The following is a 17287-nucleotide window of genomic DNA, read 5'->3' as shown; positions in this document are numbered from 1 at the left end:
GAAGGGGAACGCATGGTCCCAGCAGGAATAGCAAAGGCCTAAAGGTTCCTTGCTGTGTCTAGTGACGAGGAGGAGTTGGTGTGCCTGGTCTAGGGTCAGAGGGCAGGAAAGTTGCAGGGAGAGGCCTGGAGGGAGTGAGGCTGCGGCAAAGCTTGGATTCTACCACATGTGGAGATAAAAGACAGTGGAGGCCAAGGTGGATGATGAAAACGTCCAGGCGTCCTTTGGTGGAAGTCTCTGTGCTGCTGGCGGCATCATAGCCTGCTCACCATGTTCACAGGGGAAGGAAATGCCTCAGCTGAAGCCAGCTGAGGAAACAGAGGTGTTAGCCCACCCAAGTTCATGGCTCCCTCCTGGGATGGCTGTGGATGCTTGCTCTCTGTCTTTTTGTTTGTATGTTTTTGTTGTTATTTTTCGAGACAGGGTTTCTCTGTCCTGGCTGTCCTGGAACTCTCTCTGTAGATCAAGCTGGTCTCGAACTCACATATGCCTGTCTCTGCCTCATGAGTGTGGGATTACAGGCATGTGCTACCACCACCGGCCCTGGCTTTTTAATTTTAAAAAATGTTTATAGGTTTATTTATGTGAATGACTGTTTTGCCTGCATGCGTGTCTGTGTACCATGTACATGCCTGGGGCCTGTGGAGGTGAGGAGAGGGTGTCAGATCTCCTGGAACTGGAGTTACAGACAGGTATGAGCTGCCATGTGGGTGCTGGGAAACAAACCTGGGTCCTCTGGAAGAGCAGCCAGTGCTGTTAACCACTAAGCCATCTCTCCAGCCCCTAAACCTCTCTTCTTTTTTTTATTTAAATTATTTTATTTTATTTTTATTTATTGAGCTCTACATTTTTCTCTGCTCCTCTCCCTGCCTCTCCCTTCCCCCTTTCAATCCTCCCCCAAGGTCCCAGTGCTCCCAATTTACTCAGGAGATCTTGTCTTTTTCTACTTTCTACTTCCCATGTAGATTAGATCTATGTAAGCCTTTCTTAGTGTCCGCATTGTTGTCTAAGTTCTCTGGGATTGTGGTTTGCAGGCTGGCTTCCTTTGCTTTATGTTTAAAAACCACCTATGAGTGAGCACATGTGATAATTGTCTTTCTGTGTCTAGGATACCTCACTCAAAATAATGTTTTCTAGATCCATCCATTTTCCTGCAAAATTCAAGATGTCGTTATTTTTTTCTGCTGTGTAGTACTCCATTGTGTAAATGTACCACATTTTTCTTATCCATTCTTTGATCGAGGGGCATTTAGGTTGTTTCCAGGTTCTGGCTAGACAAACAAAGCTGCTATGGACATAGTTGAGCATCCTTTGGAGAGATACCCAAAAGTGGTATTACTGGGTCTTGAGGAAGGTTGTTTCCTAATTTTCTGAGAAATCGCGACACTGACATCCAAAGGGGTTGTACCAGCTTTCATTCCCACCAGCAATGCAGAAGTGTTCCCTTTTCCCCACAACCTCTCCAGCATAAGTTGTCATCAGTGTTTTTGATCTTGGCCATTCTTACAGGTGTAAGATGGAATCTCAGAGTTGTTTTGATTTGCATTTCTCTGATGACTAAGGATGTTGAACATTTCCTTAAGTGTCTTTTGGCCATTTTAGATTCCTCTGTTGAGAGTTCTCTGTTTAGGTCTATACTCCATTTTTTTTAATTGGATTATGTGTTCTTTTGGTGTCCAATTTCTTGAGTTCTTTGTATATTTTGGAGATCAGCCCTCTGTCTGATGTGGGGTTAGTGAAGATCTTTTCCCATTCTGTAGGATGTCGTTTTGGCTTGTTGACCATGTCCTTTGCTTTACAGAAGCTTATTAATTGTTTCTCTCAGTGTCTGTGCTGCTGGAGTTCTATTTAAGAAGTGGTTCCCTGTGCCAATGCGGAAGAATATTTTCCACTCTCTCTTCTATAATAAACCTCTCTTCTAATAAATTAAATTTTTTTTCTTCATTGCATTTTGCATTTTCCAAAAAAATTGTGGAAATAAAAAAGAGATTAAAAAAAATTCCATCAAGTCACATGTGTACCCCAAAAGGTCATGTAAGTGGAACATGTCAGTAGGAGTGGGATGGGACAGGAGAGGGTATATGTCAGAAATATATTAGGTACAGTATGGAAATGCCATCATGAAACCCACTGTCCTACGTAATTAATATGTGCTAATAACAGTGGGGCCATCAGGATGGCTCAGCCCAAAGGCACTCCCCCTGACAAGATGGGTTCAGATCCCAATATTTGTGTAATAAGCCACAAAGGGCCTCTGGTGTTTTGTGACCTGGGAGGGATCTGACTCCTTCTTCTCTACGTGAATACCCCACACACACACCTTCATGTGCAGCGGGAGGATGTGTGCACACCCCCATGCACACACGTGTGACAGGAGGATGAAGAGTTCACGGTCATCCTCAGCTACATAGGGAATTTCAAGCCAAGCCCAGCTCTGTGAGGCCTTGACTCGGAAGGAGACCTGCTCTGGTTGTTCAGAGGAAACAGGTGCCTCGGGGTAGATGGTGCTGACATTGGAACCGGGATGGCGACAGTGGAAAAGGGACAGAGATAGAGAGATAGGAGATGGGGATGGACTGCATGGATGGGGAGAGGGAAGGAAGGTGGGGATCAAGGCTGAACCCCAGTCTCAGCTTGAGTAGCCAGACTGGGGATGGCTAAGTTGTTGGCTTTGTTTGTTTGTTTGTTTGAATAGGACACACCCCTGCCTGCTTGGTTCAGCCTAGCATAGGAAGAATACATATTAGCAAATGTGCCACCCTGTAAGAAGGGCAGTAGGGAGCAGGATGGGTACCCTTTGTGGGCCCTGAAGGGTGGACTGTTGGCAGAGTTTCTGTAAGAAAAACGTCAGCCAGGTACAGTGGCACATACCTGGGATCCCAGCACTGGGGGGGGGGGGGGGGGGGGGGGCTGAGCCAAGAGAGATCATTGAACTTTCAAGGCCACCTGATCCTACACAATTTCAGGCTGGGCAGAGCTTCACCAGAATGGGGGGGGGCGGGGAGGGGAGGAGAAGCAGTGAACATTTACTGTAGATTTAGACTCAGAGCCTTGAAAGGCTCTGCTATCAATAGATACCTCGTTCCTCCTCAGCTGATCTGGGGCTGGAGGGAGACAGTCAGGGAACTTGTAGAGGGCTAGGGCATCTGGGGTCCGGGAGTAGTGTAGACTCAGTCCCGACGGATGCCATAGTTACCAACATAGGACAAATGCAGGAAAGTATGCCAGTCACAAGCATGCAGCTCAGTGGGTCCCCACTAACCAAGCACACCTGTGTTGACGGCACCTGGAAGCCTCTGGAGTTTTAACACGCAAATGGCATATAAACGGGATATAGGATGCCATGACCACATATGGAAGTTTGTGTTGTCGCTGATCGGGAATCTGGTCACTCACCCATGTTCCACTGCTGGTGGGCGTTGGGGCTGGATGGAACTGTCGGGGCGTACGGCAGGCACACGCTCAGCTTGTGGTAGCTAGAGCTGCTGTGACAAAGAGCCACAGTCTGGCGACATCACAGTAGACATGTGCTCTCTCACAGTTCTAGAAGCGAGGAATGTAACCTGGAGGTGTGGGCAGGGGCTCTGGTCTTCTCTCTCTGGCTTGTAGACGGTCTTCTTTCCTGCATCTGTTTACATCATCTCTGCTCTATTTATGTCTCTATCAAAATTCTCCCCCCTTAAAAACTTTATTCTGTATGTGGGGAAAGGGGTTGCAAATGGGCCATGACGTACGTGTGGAGGTCAGGCATTGGTTTGGAGATCATTTGTCAGGATAGGCAGCAAACACTTTTACCCACTGAGCCATCTTGCCAACACATCCTTTTTGTTTGTTTGGTCACAACAGTACCGGGCATTTAAATCACTGGTCTCACATGTATTAGGCAAGTTCTCTGCTGAGCCACACCCCAGCCCCTCACTGGGGGATTCTAGGCAGGGGCTCTACCACTGAGCCACACCCCAGCCCCTCACTGGGGGATTCTAGGCAGGGGCTCTACCACTGAGCCACACTCCAGTCCCTCACTGGGGGATTCTAGGCAGGGGCTCTACCTCTGAGCCACACTCCAGTCCTTTTCTTTTTATAAGATTTTATTTTTGAGCTGGGCAGTGGTGGCGCACACCTTTAATCCCAGCACTTTGGAGGCAGAGGGAGGTGGATCTTTGTGAGTGTGAGGCCAGCCTGGTCTACAGAGCTAGTTCCAGGACAGTCAGGACTACACAGTGAAACCCTGTCTCCAAAAACCAAAAAGAAACAAACAAAAAAGGATATAATTTTTGTTACTCTTATTTATGTGCACATGTGTAGCTGTGTGTGTCATGTGTGTGGCTGTGTGTGTGGCTCTGTGTGTGTGTCACGTGTGTGGCTGTGTGTGTCACGTGTGTGGCTTGTGTGGCTGTGTGTGTCACGTGTGTGGCTGTGTGTGTCGTGTGTGGCTGTGTGTGGCTGTGTGTGTCACGTGTGTGGCTGTGTGTGTGTCACGTGTGTGGCTGTGTGTGTTGTGTGTGTGGCTGTGTGTGTCACGTGTGTGGCTCTGTGTGTGTGTCACGTGTGTGGCTGTGTGTGTGTCACGTGTGTGGCTGTGTGTGTCGTGTGTGTGGCTGTGTGTGTCACGTGTGTGGCTGTGTGTGTCGTGTGTGTGGCTGTGTGTGTCACGTGTGTGGCTGTGTGTGTCGTGTGTGTGGCTGTGTGTGTCACGTGTGTGGCTGTGTGTGTGTCACGTGTGTGGCTGTATGTGTGTGGCTGTGTGTGTGTCGTGTGTGTGGCTGTGTGTGTCGTGTGTGTGTCGTGTGTGTGTCGTGTGTGGCTGTGTGTGTCATGTGTGTGGCTGTGTGTGTCATGTGTGTGGCTGTGTGTGTGTCATGTGTGTGGCTGTGTGTGTCGTGTGTGTGTCACGTGTGTGGCTGTGTGTGTCGTGTGTGTGTGTGTGTGTGTGTGTGTGTGTCACGTGTGTGGCTGCCCATGGAAGCCAAGAGGGTGTCAGTTTTTCCAGACCTGGAATTACAGGCGGTCGTGAGCTGCCAGGTATCAAAGATGGGATTTGAACCCAGGTCCTTTGGAAGAACAGCAAGTCCTCTTAACCACTAAGTCATCTCCCCAGATCCGCACCCCTTGAAATGAAACTTTTAACTATAAGCAGGCAGTACCACTCCTGACATGAATTTTCCATTTTTTGTTTTGGTTTGGTTTTTTGAAACGGTCTCAATGTGTAGTCCTGACTGTCCTGGAACTCACTTTGTAGACCAGGCTGGACTCGAACTCCCAGAGATCTGGCTGCCTCTGCCTCCCGACTGTTGGGATTAAAGGCGTGCGCTGCTACTGCCTGGCTGAATTTTCCCCTTTTAATGATGCTATCAACCATAATGCACTGGAACTTACTCTCATGGCCTTGTTTTAACTTGATCATCTGCAGAGACCCTATCTCCAAATAGATTCACATTCTGAGCTCTTTTCTCAACCTAAATTAGCGCCGGAGCTTTCCTCCGGGCGTCCATACCAATCACACACCTGCTATTTGCTGGAGCGCGTTAGAGATAATTCCAGACATCATACCACATGCCTTGGGATCATTTTAGAAAGGGAAAAAAGACTTAACCTGGTTTACATTTTTAAACAAGTCTATTTGTTCTGTGGGAATGTAAGGCAAGGCAAATATTTCACCAGGAAGGGGAAGGCAAAGAGCAAGCCCTCCCGGGGCAGCATGGAGAAGGGGACATCCAGGTGTCCCATGGCCAGTGTCGTTCCAAGTCCGGTAGACCGCAGCCTGCCGTACCAGGCTACACGACTCCTGCCTTCAGCCCCATTGGGGGCTCACATGCTGCAGAAGGGGGAGATCAAGCCAGGTATCGGTCTATTTTTCTGTCTTGTCTGCCAGGACATACAGCAACTCCTCCAGCTACAACAGCTGGTGCTTGTCCCCGGCCACCACCTCCAGCCACCTGCTCAGTTCCTGCTGCCACAGGCCCAGCAGAGTCAGCCAGGTGAGATCCCAGCCCAGCAGACACTCTCCCTCATGCTTTCCATATCCCATCACCCGCCCACCTCCTATGTTCTTGTCTCCCTAGGCCTGCTACCGACGCCAAATCTATTCCAGCTACCTCAGCAAACCCAGGGAGCTCTCCTGACCTCCCAACCCCGGGCTGGACTCTCTACACAGGTAAGACTTTCCACAGAGTTTGTCAAGCCTCTGGCAGGGGAGTGAGCTAAGGCTGAGTGGATAGGAGTGGGGTGGAGGCTGTAAGAGTCTCTGCTTCATGAACCCACCACACATCCTTGAGCAGTTGAGGGACCTGAGTCCCCGCGCTATTCTGCCATCCACTTGCTGCATAAGGAACTCGGGGAAACCAGGCTCCATGTCTGGGTGCTTCGTACAATGAAGGGACTCAAACCAGAAGGTGGTTCCAAAACCTTTCTGAACATGGATGCCTTTGCAAACCTGATGAAATATTTAACTCAGAGGCTGGGGAGGTGGCTCAGCTGGCAAAGTGCCCACTGCATAAATACAAGGACCCAAGTTCAAAGAATCCTCAGGGCTGAGGGGCTAAAAGCTGAACATGGGAGTAATTTCATCCTGGGGGGCATGGGGGCTGACGTTGGTGGATCCTTGGCCAGCCACCCCAGCTAAATCAGTAACTTTCAGGTTCACTGAAAGACCCTGTCTCAAAAAGAAAAAAGAAAGAATGAAAAAAAAGGTAGCAAGTGATTGAGAAAAGACACCTGCCTGATGTTGACTTCAGCCCTCCACACACACATGTGCACACACTCAACCACTTGCACGCACACATGCACACAAGCATACACGTGCACACAATGTATGTGTGAAGATTGAAAAGTGCACAGGCCAGCACAGGTCTAGGCTGCCAAATTCCAAATGCCCCGAAAGGCTAAGCATTCTTGTGACAGCAGGGTTGGAACCTATTTGGCTGCTAGTGCTGTCCTGCCTGCCTTGGGGTGGGTGGCATCCTTAGCTCCCTCTCCCCGGATGATAGTCCTGCCGCTACCAAACTGTTGATGTGTCTGATTACAAAGTGATGCCTTGAACAGGAGCTTGCATCACCATGACTTCCCAAACATACCCACCCCAGAATTTTAGGACATCAAAGATTCCGGACACAGTCATCCCTGTACCAACCACCTGCTTCCAACCTCTCCTTTTTAAGTCAGTGAATCACGCCAGAGAAAGGTGGTGCGTCTTGTCCATCCTCCAACTGTCCTCCTTATTCATTCCTCTACTTTTTCCTCTCTTTGCAAACGATTCATTTTTAAGACTTTGTTTTATTTTATTTATATTTTGGTAATATTACAGAGTCAACCCAGGATTTTGAGTATGCTAGGCAGGGTCTCTACCACTGAGCCAGGCCCCAGACCCTCCCTGGGGGATTCTAGGCAGGGGCTCTACCACTGAGCCACACCCCAGCCCCTCATTGGGGGATTCTAGGCAGGGGCTCTACCACTGAGCCACACCCCAGCCCCTCATTGGGGGATTCTAGGCAGGGGCTCTACCGCTGAGCCACACCCCAGCCCCTCATTGGGGGATTCTAGGCAGGGGCTCTACCACTGAGCCACACCCCAGCCCCTCATTGGGGGATTCTAGGCAGGGGCTCTACCGCTGAGCCACACCCCAGCCCCTCATTGGGGGATTCTAGGCAGGGGCTCTACCGCTGAGCCACACCCCAGCCCCTCATTGGGGGATTCTAGGCAGGGGCTCTACCGCTGAGCCATGGCCCCAGTTCCTTACTGGGGGATCCTAGGCAGAGGCTCTATCACTGAACTAAGTCCCCAGCCAGCCCTCTTTTCACATTTTAATTTGAGATGATCTTTCTGAGATGCTCTGGCTGGCATTGAACTCATACTGTAGCCCAAACTGACCTTAAAATTCAGAGCCTCCTGTCTTGCTCTCCTGCGCTGCTGTACGTGTGCTCTCAGGCTTTTATTTTTTTTTTAGAGCAGCTTTAAATGCACAGTGAAACTGAGCTCAAGATAGATTCCATATGCCTTCTGTCCTCCGCGTGCACCACCTCCCCACCTTCAGCATCCTCAGCCTAAACAGTACTCATTTGCAGTCCAGACTTCTACACATTATCCCCACATCTGTAGATGGAACCTCAGACTTCACCCTGTACCTATGTGTGTGGGGGCGTTGGACAGTTTGCTAATTAGTAACCTTAATCCCTAACAATTCAGTGGGCAGGCAGAGTCATAGTGATGGTGTCCATTCTATGGAAGGGAATGTAGGCACAAGGAAGGGTAAGACTGTCTGCGCTACTCCAAACGTCAGTGGTGAAGGATGATGGAGGATGAACCCACTGCCCCCACCTCTAGGCTTTGAACCCAGTGAGCCATCACATAAAGACACTGGCTGCTCCTTCTAGGAGTTCAGGTCTCTTAGGGAAGGCCAAGAGTTCTGGTAATTGAGAGGACCATGGTGAACAACAGAGCCACACATTTAACAGGATTAGCCATTAGTGTGGGTGTCCTGGGCAGGTAAGGGGAATCTGAAGAGGGCAGACGCACAACCACTGCTTAGGCACATTCGGGTCCTCCATCCTGCATCCCATCCACCCGCCCACCCCACCAGGCTGTGACTCGCCCCACGCTGCCCGACCCGCACCTCTCACACCCGCAGCCCCCAAAATGCTTGGAGCCGCCATCCCACCCGGAGGAGCCTAGCGACCTGGAGGAACTGGAACAATTCGCTCGCACCTTCAAGCAACGCCGCATCAAGCTGGGCTTCACGCAGGTCTGGGACCACTTTATGGGGCGGCGGGTGTGCGGGGGGGGGGGGGGGGGTTACAGAACGAAGATGCAGGGGTCCTGATCAGTTGATGGAGTGTTTGGATCTGGCCTTGGACCAGGAGACCCCGCCTTGACTTCCAAAACCTCACCTCCTCCTCTCTGGACCAGGGTGATGTGGGCCTGGCCATGGGTAAGCTCTATGGCAACGACTTCAGCCAGACGACCATTTCCCGTTTCGAGGCCCTTAACCTGAGCTTCAAGAATATGTGCAAACTCAAGCCCCTCCTGGAGAAGTGGCTCAATGACGCAGGTGAGCTTGGCCAGAGGCGCCAACGGAACTCACAGGGAATTGGTATTGACTAGAACAGGGTGGGAAGCGATCACTCACATCCTTGTCTCCTGTCTTCCCAGAAACTATGTCTGTGGACTCAAGCCTACCCAGCCCCAACCAGCTGAGCAGCCCCAGCCTGGGTTTCGACGGGCTGCCGGGGCGGAGACGCAAGAAGAGAACCAGCATCGAGACGAATGTCCGCTTCGCCTTAGAGAAGAGTTTTCTAGCGGTGAGCTTCGCCCCCTGGCGGCCGGGAAGGGTATCAGGTAGATGGACCCAGCTCCACCAACAACTCTCTCTGCCTGTAGAACCAGAAGCCTACCTCAGAGGAGATCCTGCTGATCGCGGAGCAGCTGCACATGGAGAAGGAAGTGATCCGCGTCTGGTTCTGCAACCGGCGCCAGAAGGAGAAACGCATCAACCCCTGCAGTGCCGCCCCCATGCTGCCCAGCCCGGGAAAGCCGACCAGCTACAGCCCTCACCTGGTACCCAGAGCTGGGGCCGGAGGGCTAGGTGTGGGACTCGGGTCAGGGCACAAACCTGTAGGCATCTGGGTGAAGCAAACTTACTTAGAAGAGAGACCAGAGGAGCTGGTTCTGGGGGCACTATGTCACATACACATCACGGTCACCAAGGAACCTAGTTTCCAGGAAAACATGCCTCCCAACCTGAGTGGAGGTCAGGTGACGACTCTTGGGAGTGGGTTCTCTCCTTGCACCATGAAGGTTCCAGGGATCAAACTCGGGTCATTCAGCTTGGCAGCAAGTGACTCTACCTACCAAACCATCTCCCAGGCCCCAGTTGTGGTATTATGTGGTGGGTACAGGCTCCCACATACACACTGGCATCACCATGAGGGAGGGATAGGACTGGTCATCATGACCCAAGTAGGACCACACGGGCTCCCACCCACTGAGACAGGCAGGGCCACCATTAGACCCCTGAGATACCTGCAGCACCACAACCAGACACACTGGGGACATCCTTTGTTCCGTCCCTTTATTTCTGTTTGTGAAAAGGACTTTGATGTCCAGAGAGAAACCCCTCAACTCTTGGGCTGGGGAGGAAGGAGGGGCCCTTTGCAAGTTAGCCAGCCATGTGAAGGAGGACCACCAAGAGGGCCACCTGCTACCAGGTCCAGATGCACACGGGCAGATGCCAAGATGCGCCAAATCCCAGCGCAAGGCAGTGTGGAGAAAGCTGCTGGGAAGGGGGTTGGGAGTGGAGTTCCTGCAGGGGCAGATGCCTTTCGTTTTACCAGGAATCTCCATCAGGTTAGTAAGAGGTTTGGAGTGGGGGAGGGATGTGGGGAGATGGCGTAGGGCTTCTAGGACTGAAGGCAGGGTGAGACTGCCTCAGGACACATCAGCCCTTTCATCTGGGGGAGAGGGCTCTGAGCTCCTGATCCTCCGGCCTCTCCCATTTACTTTGTAATCCAGGCTTGCTGGACTCTTTTACACAGGCAGGAGAGTGAACAGCAGGACCAGACAGAGCAGCTGGTCAGTCACAGTCCGCAGCTCCTCAGGGACAGTAGCTGGACAGGATGGTGTCAGAGGAGAGATGGGGGACTCTCTCAGCTGAGAGTCACACTGCGCCTTCTGCTTGTGGCCCAGGATTACCTGGGGTACATGTGGGAGAGGATGATGGAAAATGAGTGGCAGAATCTAATTGCAGCATTGCCCCTGGAGTCCTGTTACCCCACCCTGTGTGGGGGCAACTGGAGCCGTGTGCACAGGGAACACTGTGGGAGGCTCCCCTGTGACAGTGTCTTACCATACTTTCTTTCCTCTCTCCCCAGGTCACACCCCAAGGGGGCGCAGGGACCTTACCACTGTCCCAAGCTTCTAGCAGCCTGAGCACAACAGGTTAGAGGCAGGCTGAGGGGGGTTTAGGGGGGCACTGCACGGGCCACAGTCTGAGGGTTAGCAATGGCTCTGGGCAGCCGTGGACCTCAAGGCTGAGTCTTGGGTGGTGGTGGGGGACAGGAAGAGCAGTGGACAGGTCCCTCACATTGTCCACCAGAGCAACCCCTAGTCAGCTTCACAGTTCCCCGTGAGAAAGTGTGAAGGTTGCTGGAAGGGGCACACTTGAGTCGTTGTCCCTGGTGCCTGTCATGTATATGCCCTGCGAGCCCAGGAACTTGTTTCAAGTCTCTGAGCTTCAGGTTTTATATAATTATCACGAGTGTATAACGCGCACACAAGATCTGTATACACACACACACACACACACACACATTCTAGAAAGAGTGTAGGAAGAACTGGTACAAACTCAATGATGGAGCTTCATCAATGTGCATAGGGCTCTGGGGGCCATCATCAGTCTGATTTTTTTTCTCTTTTGGTTTTTTGAGGCAGGGTTTCTCTGTGTAGCCCTGGCTGTCCTGGAACTCACTCTGTAGACAAGGCTGGCTTCAGACTCAGAGATCCACCTGCCTCTGCCTCCTAAGTGCTGGGATTAAAGATTTGCCACCACTACCCAACTGATTATTTTTTTAAAAGGTTTTAAATGTTTGTTTTTATTTTATGTGTTCTTTTGTGCATCGTGAACACACGGTGTCCAACAGATGCCAGAAGAGGGCGCCAGATCCCCAGGAACTGGAGTTACTGACAGCTGTGAGCAACCATGTGGGTGCTGGGAATGGAATCTGAGTCCTCTCGAAGAGCAGCCAGTGTTCTTGACTGCGGAGCCACTTCTCTTTTTAAAGATTTGTTTATTTATTATGTTTACAGTGTTCTGCCTGCATGGCAGGAGAGGGCACCAGATCTCATTAAAGATGGTTTTGAGCCACCATCGGTTACTGGGAATTGAACTCAGGTCCTCTAGAAGAGCAGCCAGTGCTCCTAACCTCTGAGCCATCTCTCCAGCCCCCTGTACAATTTTTTAATAACACAAGCTCTACTATTCCTCTCGGGTTAAGAAATAGTTAAGTGGAGGATTATGAACTAGTAAGAAGAAACTGGCACTCCCTGGTCCAGGTTCTTGATAAAGTATAATCAACTGACTAAATTCTCACTCCTGGCTCATGATAAAGTATAATCAACTGACTAAATTCTCACACCTGGCTCATGAGATTGTTCCCATTTTTCCCCCCATTTTCCATGAGGGACCTGAAGGTGAGAGAAGTTGAGGTGCTCACCATGGGGCACAGCTGGTACTAACCATGGGATCTGTTCTGACTCCAACAGTTTGGTCCTCAGTGGCCCACTCCTAAGCTCCCAGCAGCACAGAAGTCCTGGGGACTCATTTTGTCCCCTGGAGGGAGCCGTAGGAACATGTCTCCCAGGCAATCCATTTCTTGTCAATGTCAGGGTGTTTGGGGGCATGGTTTGCAGTCAGTGCCAGTGATTATTGTGACTGTCATGAGATGGGGGTGTAATTACTATGAGGGAGGGGTTTGGGACAGTGTGCTGTTCTGACTGGTGAGATTCTGGGTGTGCAATAGGGGTTGCTGTGACTTCCTTAACAAGGGACCGGAGAAAGCTGAAGACTGTGCTTTCTGTCTCTCTCTGACAGTTACTACCTTATCCTCAGCTGTGGGGACGCTTCACCCCAGCCGGACAGCAGGAGGGGGTGGGGGTGGGGGCGTAGCTGCGCCCTCCCTCAATTCCATCCCCTCGGTCACTCCCCCACCCCCGGCCACCACCAACAGCACAAACCCAAGCCCTCAAGGCAGCCACTCAGCTATCGGCTTGTCGGGCCTGAACCCCAGCACGGGGTAAGTGCGCAACTACAGGTGGGAGGTCGCAGCTGCTTGCAGGGTGGGGAGATGCACCCCAGTTCTGTCCTGGGTTCCCCGCTAATGCCTCTGCTTTGCTCTTGCAGAAGCACAATGGTGGGGTTGAGCTCTGGGCTGAGTCCAGCCCTCATGAGCAACAACCCTTTGGCCACTATCCAAGGTGCGTGCTGCCTCATGTCACCCCATTGCCACCAGTCCTGCCCCTGCTGGGCCTCGAGCCCCTCATTGCTACCCCAGCCATGTCATCCCACCCTGCTCACTGCATTGCTTGCCTCTTCATCCCCGTCTGTGTTTGGGGAAAGTGTGAGGGCTACTGATTGATGGGAGTCAGTGGTTCAGATGGGGAGCCGGGGGCGCTCAGGCAGGGCACAAGGAGGCGAAGGTCTCCATGGCCTGGTTTACCTCCAGCTCAGCCTCTTCTCTCCTCACCAGCCCTGGCCTCTGGTGGAACCCTGCCCCTTACCAGCCTTGATGGCAGCGGGAACCTGGTGCTGGGGGCAGCCGGTGCGGCCCCAGGGAGCCCCGGCCTAGTGACCTCGCCTCTCTTCTTGAATCACGCTGGGCTGCCCCTGCTCAGTGCCCCGCCAGGCGTGGGCCTGGTCTCAGCAGCAGCTGCAGCTGTGGCAGCCTCCATCTCCAGCAAGTCTCCTGGGCTCTCCTCGTCTTCTTCGTCCTCATCATCCTCCACTTGCAGTGAGGTGGCAGCACAGACCCCCGGAGGCCCAGGGGGACCCGAGGCAGGGTCCAAGGCCGAGTGAGAGCCCGCCAGGCCTCCCCTCCTACTCCTCTCACTCCCCCGACATTGGTCCCCCACCCAAGAAGGGGCGAGGAGGCTGGTGGGGGATACAGTGGATCCTGGGAGCAGGAGTGACAAAGGAGGAAATACCAAAAATCAACCAAAAAAAAAAAAAATTAAGAGAGAAAAGAAAAAGAAACCAACAAAAAAGAAAACCAAAAATATTCACAACAGAAACCAGCTTCCCTAAAGGAACCAGAGATGAAAACAAACGAACAAAAACGCCCCCAGACCAACCAAACAACCCCCCCCCCAAATCAAACAAACCAAAAACCAGTTGCGAGCCAGATCTTGGAGTGCTCACTGCTATGACACCAAATAAGAGCCCTCAGCCAGGAGCGGAGCAGCCTCCAGCAGGTCGGACCTCACGCCTCTGAGCCCTGGCTGTGGGACCAACTCCTAACCTTACCCCCCGCTGGGGGCGGCAGAGAAGGAACTAGAGAATGTGCTGGCTTGCTGGCCCAGCCCCAGCCCTGGGCCAATGGAGACAGGGCATTGCCTGGGGCAGGAGGCCCAGGGCCCAGAGCCACCTGCCAAATGGTCTTTTCCAGAAGGCAAGAGGAAGGACCGAACAACCTTACACCAAATATTCAGTAGCTTCACCCAAAGGATGTACAGAATTTTTAGCGTTGTGCTCAACAGAATGTGTCCCTTCCGTGTGTTCCCCTGCCCCCCAGCTCTCCCGGACAGGGCAGGGGGTCTTGCTTTAATCCCCCCAACCCCCAGCCTGGGGAGAGTTCAGAGGAAGGCCTGGGTATGGGCTTTTTGTTCCCTGTACCTCTCCTCTCCCTTTGAAGGGTGGGCTAGGCCTTTTTTTTAAAATTTTTTTAATTTAATTTTATTTTTTTGCCAAGTTCCAGCTCTCCAAAGCCCCTCCTCAGCTCCATCACCCTCTCTGTCTGGAGTCTTCCTCTTCCCCTGACTGGGAAGGTGGTTGTTTCAAGCAAAGGGCGATGAGGTGAGAGCATCCAAGTTGTCTTTCTTTCCATCTTGTCTGTCAGTTTCCCTGAAAAAAAAAATCATATTCCAGTGCCTATCCGTGGAATCCTTCACGTTCTTTAACATTAACCAGAAACCAAAAAGATAACTCACCTCACTCCGCCCACCCTATGCCCTTTCTGACACTGGCAGATACCTCTCCCTTCCCTTCCCCAATGCACACACGCACACACCCCAGTTGTGGGCTCCTCCGGATGGCATCTCCATCGGGGTCCACATGGTGGTGACATTGCCATGTCCTGTGGTTCCCCATGCAAGAGGGCACTGTGGTGGCCACCACTCCCATGAGACCTCCACGAGTCTTGGCTGGACCCTGTACTTGCCCATTCCTGGACATATCTCAACAGTGGACAGAGGGGATGCTGCTGGGAGCCGCCTTGTCCTCCTTCTATCGTGGAGGTCAACAAAGTTTTGAACCAAAAAACAAAACAAAAAACAAAAACAGAAAACCAAACAAACAATAAATTAAAACTAGAAAAAAGAATTTATAGATATATATAGATATATATATATGGGAAAGAAGATTAGGACTCTTCAAGACAAGAAGGAGCCGCAAGGTGGAGCCGAGCCCTGCACAGTGGTCCAGGCCTTTGGTCCCCAAGGCGGATGGAACGATGGATGCTTCTTTCTCTTCACAAATACCTCATGGACGTCGTCTTCGGAAAGCCGGAGGGGGGGCTGGGGGGGCCTGTCCCTCAGCCAGGGTGGACAGAAGCGGGTGGGTGGGGCTGAGAGAGGGTGTCAGGGACAAGGGTGAAGAGCCCCAAGCTCCCTCCCTGCCTCCCCCCAATCAACTGAAAAAGCTTTAAAAGAAAAAAAAAAGGAAAGCAAAAAGAATGGGTGAAGGAAAACCAACTGTTGGGTAGTTTGATTCCCTCTTGGTCTCTGTTTCTGTTCTCTCTCTCTCTCTCTCTCTCTCCTTTCCTCCCTCACTTCCTCTCCCTCCCCCCTCTCCTCTCTTCATTCTTCCCTCACATCTCTTGATAGCCTTCTTTCTGTATCTCTCCTCAAACCAAAGTTGCTGTGAAGGACGCGAGCCATTGAAATCAGAGTGACCCCTGCCCCTGGCTGGGCAGGAGCAAAGGAAGGGAAGAGCTGGGCAATGGCCCAGGGCTCCCCTTCCATCCTAGACACTCTGAGGAGAGAGGCCCCTAGGTCTCAGCGTTCTCTTTTCTTCTGGTCTCCCTTCTCCCACCCAAAAGCAAAACTGTCGGGCTGGGCCCCAGAGGTAGCAGAGACTCCAGATTAATTCGGGGCCTTGGGTGCCTTACCCAATCCTGGTGGAGTGGTTGCCCCCCCACCAGGCACCAATGGGGTTGGCACCTCGTCCACCTATCCTCGCTGGAATGTACGCAGCTCTGCTGAACCGACTCCCTGCCCTCACCCTACCTCTGAGTTTGTCCATTATACATTCCTGAGAAGCGGCTAGCGAGAGGGCCTGGACCCCAACCCACAGCTGGAGAAGGGGCCAAGGGCTCCTGACCGGATAGGAAGACATTTGAACAGAGCAGAATGAAGGAGTTACAACCAACCAACCAAACAACCCCCCAAAAACCCTCTGAGAAGACAGGCAGCATGGAAGGCATGGTGGAGATGACTCAAACATAAACTATGATTCTAGACCAAAAAGAAAAAAAAGAAAAATCCAGGATTCACCACCCAATTCATCCTGCTTCCTCCCTATCAAGTCCCTACCTGGGACCTCTCCCTACTCCAGTGTGGAGGAGTGGGGCAGAAAGAGAGCAGGAAGCAGGGGGCAGGGATGGGCAGATGCCCTGACATTGGTGGAGGGGACCCCCATGCACTGGGGGTGGTGGGGACCCTCCCCATTCAACCCCCACACTGGGAAATGAAAAACAAGGAAAAAAATCCTGGGAGGGGAAAACTAACCAAATCCCGAGCTTTAACTACAGCTGTGAAACCAAATATTGGGAAGGGGTGGGAGGGCGGGAGGGAGGGGCAGGTGAGCCCCAGGTCTCCCCCCCCCCCGGGACCCCTCCTCCGAGGACTCGAGATAAGGCACCAAATACCTCAGAACTTTAATGTTAAAAAAAAAAAAAAAAAGAAACCAAATATCGTTGGCTGGGGGCCAGCCAGGGCAAGGGGCTGGGGGCTTGGGGGAGCTAGGTTTGGGAAGGTGGGGAGACTTCTAGTCCCTCCTGCCCCCACCTGCCCCTTCCACTCCGTCACCCCAGCCTCGACTCCGGGAAACAAAACTATCTCATCGTTTTTATTTTGTGGTCTGTACAGAGCCTGTGTCCGTGTGTCTGTGTGTGAGCGAAATTGGAGGGCTAGGACGCTTTATATGGAGTGGGGGAGGGAGACCCTGCGCCAGCTTAGATGTCAGATGGTGGACCAGGGGCCTGGGCTGAGGGAGAGCTGAGTGGACTGGGGTGAAGGCAGTGTTCTGACTTTCCCTTCTCCCAGCCCTGACTCCCCCTAGGGAGGAGCAGAGACTGGTCCGCCCCAACGGTGGGCCATTTGTGCCAAAAATAAATAATGCCAGTAACAAAACCGCCTCTCTGTTCCCTTCTGGAGGGACAGGGTAGGGACAGAAGTGGGAGGAAGGGGCTGGATGTATGTATAGGGGTGGTTGAGGGATGGATGGATGGATGGATGGATGGATGGGGTTCCCAAGCCCCTTTAGAAACTGGGGTCTTATGCATCTTCCCAGAAGACCAAGAGAGTC

General features: G+C 52.1%; 1 protein-coding gene across 7 annotated transcripts in view; it reads left to right on the top strand.

Annotated features, from left to right (window-relative positions):
* The window catches only part of Pou2f2 (POU class 2 homeobox 2), an 85590-nt gene extending 70328 nt beyond the window's left edge, over window positions 1-15262 (top strand). For 2 of the 7 annotated variants that reach the window (XM_041654872.1, XM_041654870.1), the window contains 10 exons: window positions 5873-5978; window positions 6063-6154; window positions 8624-8737; window positions 8902-9043; window positions 9145-9293; window positions 9373-9549; window positions 10863-10929; window positions 12581-12782; window positions 12890-12963; window positions 13236-15262. In XM_041654872.1, the coding sequence (XP_041510806.1) occupies window positions 5873-5978; window positions 6063-6154; window positions 8624-8737; window positions 8902-9043; window positions 9145-9293; window positions 9373-9549; window positions 10863-10929; window positions 12581-12782; window positions 12890-12963; window positions 13236-13561 (1449 nt within the window). In that variant the 3' untranslated portion in view covers window positions 13562-15262. Of the gene's footprint in view, window positions 1-5872; window positions 5979-6062; window positions 6155-8575; window positions 8738-8901; window positions 9044-9144; window positions 9294-9372; window positions 9550-10862; window positions 10930-12580; window positions 12783-12889; window positions 12964-13235 lie in introns of all 7 variants that reach the window. The other 5 variants (XM_041654874.1, XM_041654873.1, XM_041654876.1 and 2 more) reach the window with 3 other exon arrangements.
* The last annotated feature ends 2025 nt before the right edge of the window (window positions 15263-17287 follow it).

This window comes from Microtus oregoni, unplaced genomic scaffold (assembly GCF_018167655.1).
Source record: "Microtus oregoni isolate MIOR12 unplaced genomic scaffold, Mior012 000006F_ref0000085, whole genome shotgun sequence".
Lineage (NCBI taxonomy): Eukaryota > Metazoa > Chordata > Mammalia > Rodentia > Cricetidae > Microtus > Microtus oregoni.
The sequence above is the reverse complement of the archived record's forward strand: the minus strand, read 5'-3'. Positions and strand labels throughout refer to the sequence as shown.